Genomic DNA, 2,204 nt, shown 5'->3' on the forward strand with positions numbered 1-2,204 from the left:
AGTTTCTGAAAATAAGATCAAAGGGAATGAAACAAATGACAATTATAGTCTTTTGCAAAGGCTTCTAAGAAAGCTCGCATTGCCTCACCTGCACCTGACTCATCACATGTTGACCCAAATGCGTCAACATCTGAGGTTACCTTATCACCATTCTTCTCCATTTCGGTCAACCCCAACTCCATCAACATCTACCACCACCTCTTCCCTGTAAATAACTATGCTACATCAACAATGATCAACATAAAAAGTGGATCAGGACTTCTTTTCTTGGCAAGTACAAACAAAATACTGTCGCATTTATGCTATGAACCTGTCAATTTTTCCTTTAGATTTCTTTCCTACACTTCTCGTTTATATATTTTTCCTATACTTCTCGTTTATGAACTTACATTGTAACCGACAGGTCTCATCCCTCAGGGGGTTCACGAAGCCAGTGGTCCTCTGTATTAAGATTAACTAAATGCAAATTCTATCATGTTTCATGTCTTACTGTACATGATTTACATGAAAAGCTTTTAGACACACAATATTCAATTGACATTTACCCTGTATGAATCCTGATGTGCTTTAATAGACTTGCTTTTGTTGAAAAGACTTTTTTACACTCTGAACAGTGATATGGTTTCTCTCTTGTATGTATCCTCTTGTGTCTTATTAGATGTGATTTTGTTGAAAAGTATTTCTGACACTCTGAACAGTGATACGGTTTCTCTCCTGTATGAATTCTAATGTGTGATATTAGATGTGATTTTGTTGAAGAGTATTTCTGACACACTGAACAGTGATATAGTTTCTCTCCTGTATGAATCCTCATGTGTGATATTAGCTGCGATTTTGTTGAAAAGTATTTCTGACACACTGAACAGTGATACGGTTTCTCTCCTGTATGAATTCTCATGTGTGATATTAGAGTTGATTTTTGTGAAAAGTCTTTTTGACACTCTGAACAGTGATATGGTTTTTCTCCTGTATGAATTCTCATGTGTGATATTAGAGTTGATTTTTGTGAAAAGTCTTTTTGACACTCTGAACAGTGATATGAATTCTCTCCTGTATGAATCCAGATGTGTGATATTAGATCTGATTTTTGTGAAAAGTCTTTTTGACACTCTGAACAGTGATATGGTTTCTCTCCTGTATGAATCCTCATGTGTGTTATTAGAGTTGATTTTTGTGAAAAGTCTTTTTGACACTCTGAACAGTGATATGGTTTCTCTCCTGTATGAATCCTCATGTGTGATATTAGATGTGATTTTTGTGAAAAGTCTTTTTTACACGCTGAACAGTGATATGGTTTCTCTCCTGTATGAATCCTCATGTGTGATATTAGATATGATATTTGTGAAAAGTCTTTTTGACACTCTGAACAGTGATATGGTTTTTCCCCTGTATGAATCCTCACATGTCTTATAAGACTTGCTTTTGTTGAAAAGATTTTTTGACACTCTGAACAGGGATATGATTTCTTTCCTGTATGAATCCTCATGTGTGATATTAGATGTGATTTTTGTGAAAAGTCTTTTTGACACTCTGAGCAGTGATATGGTTTCCCTCCTGTATGATTCCTCATGTGCATTATTAACAATGATTCATATTTAAAGTCTTTTAGACATACTCTACAGTGATATGGCTCTTCTGAATGGGTATTCATATTTAAATTTTTATATTTTTAAAGTAGTTTAGACAATGAATATTTAATATTGATTTTCTTCTCTACATTTTTGTATGCTATTATGCAAGATGTTTTCATGATATAATTTTGAACATTCAACACTGAAGATGTTTTGCTTTTGAATAAATATTTGTACAGTTTATTAAAATTAACTAAATGCAAATTCTATCATGTTTCATATGTTTTACTGTACCTGATTTACATGAAAAGCATTTACATTATAAGTCTTTTTGACAATCTGAACTGTGATATAGTTTCTCTCCTGTATAAATCCTCAAGTGTTTTATTAGACTCCCTTTTGTTGAAAATACTTTTTCAATTTTTTTTTTTTTAGAAGTAAATAAATGTATTTACCTTTAAGCTAAAGTTATGTGATCCAAAAACCCTAAGTATTGTCTAATGAATTATCCTACATTTCATTAGTTAAGTCATATAGACAATTATTATTGGTATTTCTCTCCTAAATACATTTTTGTATTATTGAAAAATATTAGAGAAAAATCTTAGTTACATATTCGTGATGACTTAAAAT

General features: G+C 32.0%; 1 protein-coding gene across 1 annotated transcript; it reads right to left on the bottom strand.

Annotated features, from left to right (window-relative positions):
- Nucleotides 1-541: 541 nt before the first annotated feature.
- LOC138373243 (zinc finger protein 271-like) lies at nt 542-1,600 on the bottom strand. The gene has a single exon (XM_069339283.1). The coding sequence runs from the start codon at nt 1,574-1,576 to the stop codon at nt 542-544; it is 1,035 nt and encodes a 344-aa protein (XP_069195384.1). The 5' UTR covers nt 1,577-1,600.
- Nucleotides 1,601-2,204: the final 604 nt, after the last annotated feature.

Source organism: Procambarus clarkii, chromosome 41 (genome assembly GCF_040958095.1).
Source record: "Procambarus clarkii isolate CNS0578487 chromosome 41, FALCON_Pclarkii_2.0, whole genome shotgun sequence".
NCBI lineage: Eukaryota > Metazoa > Arthropoda > Malacostraca > Decapoda > Cambaridae > Procambarus > Procambarus clarkii.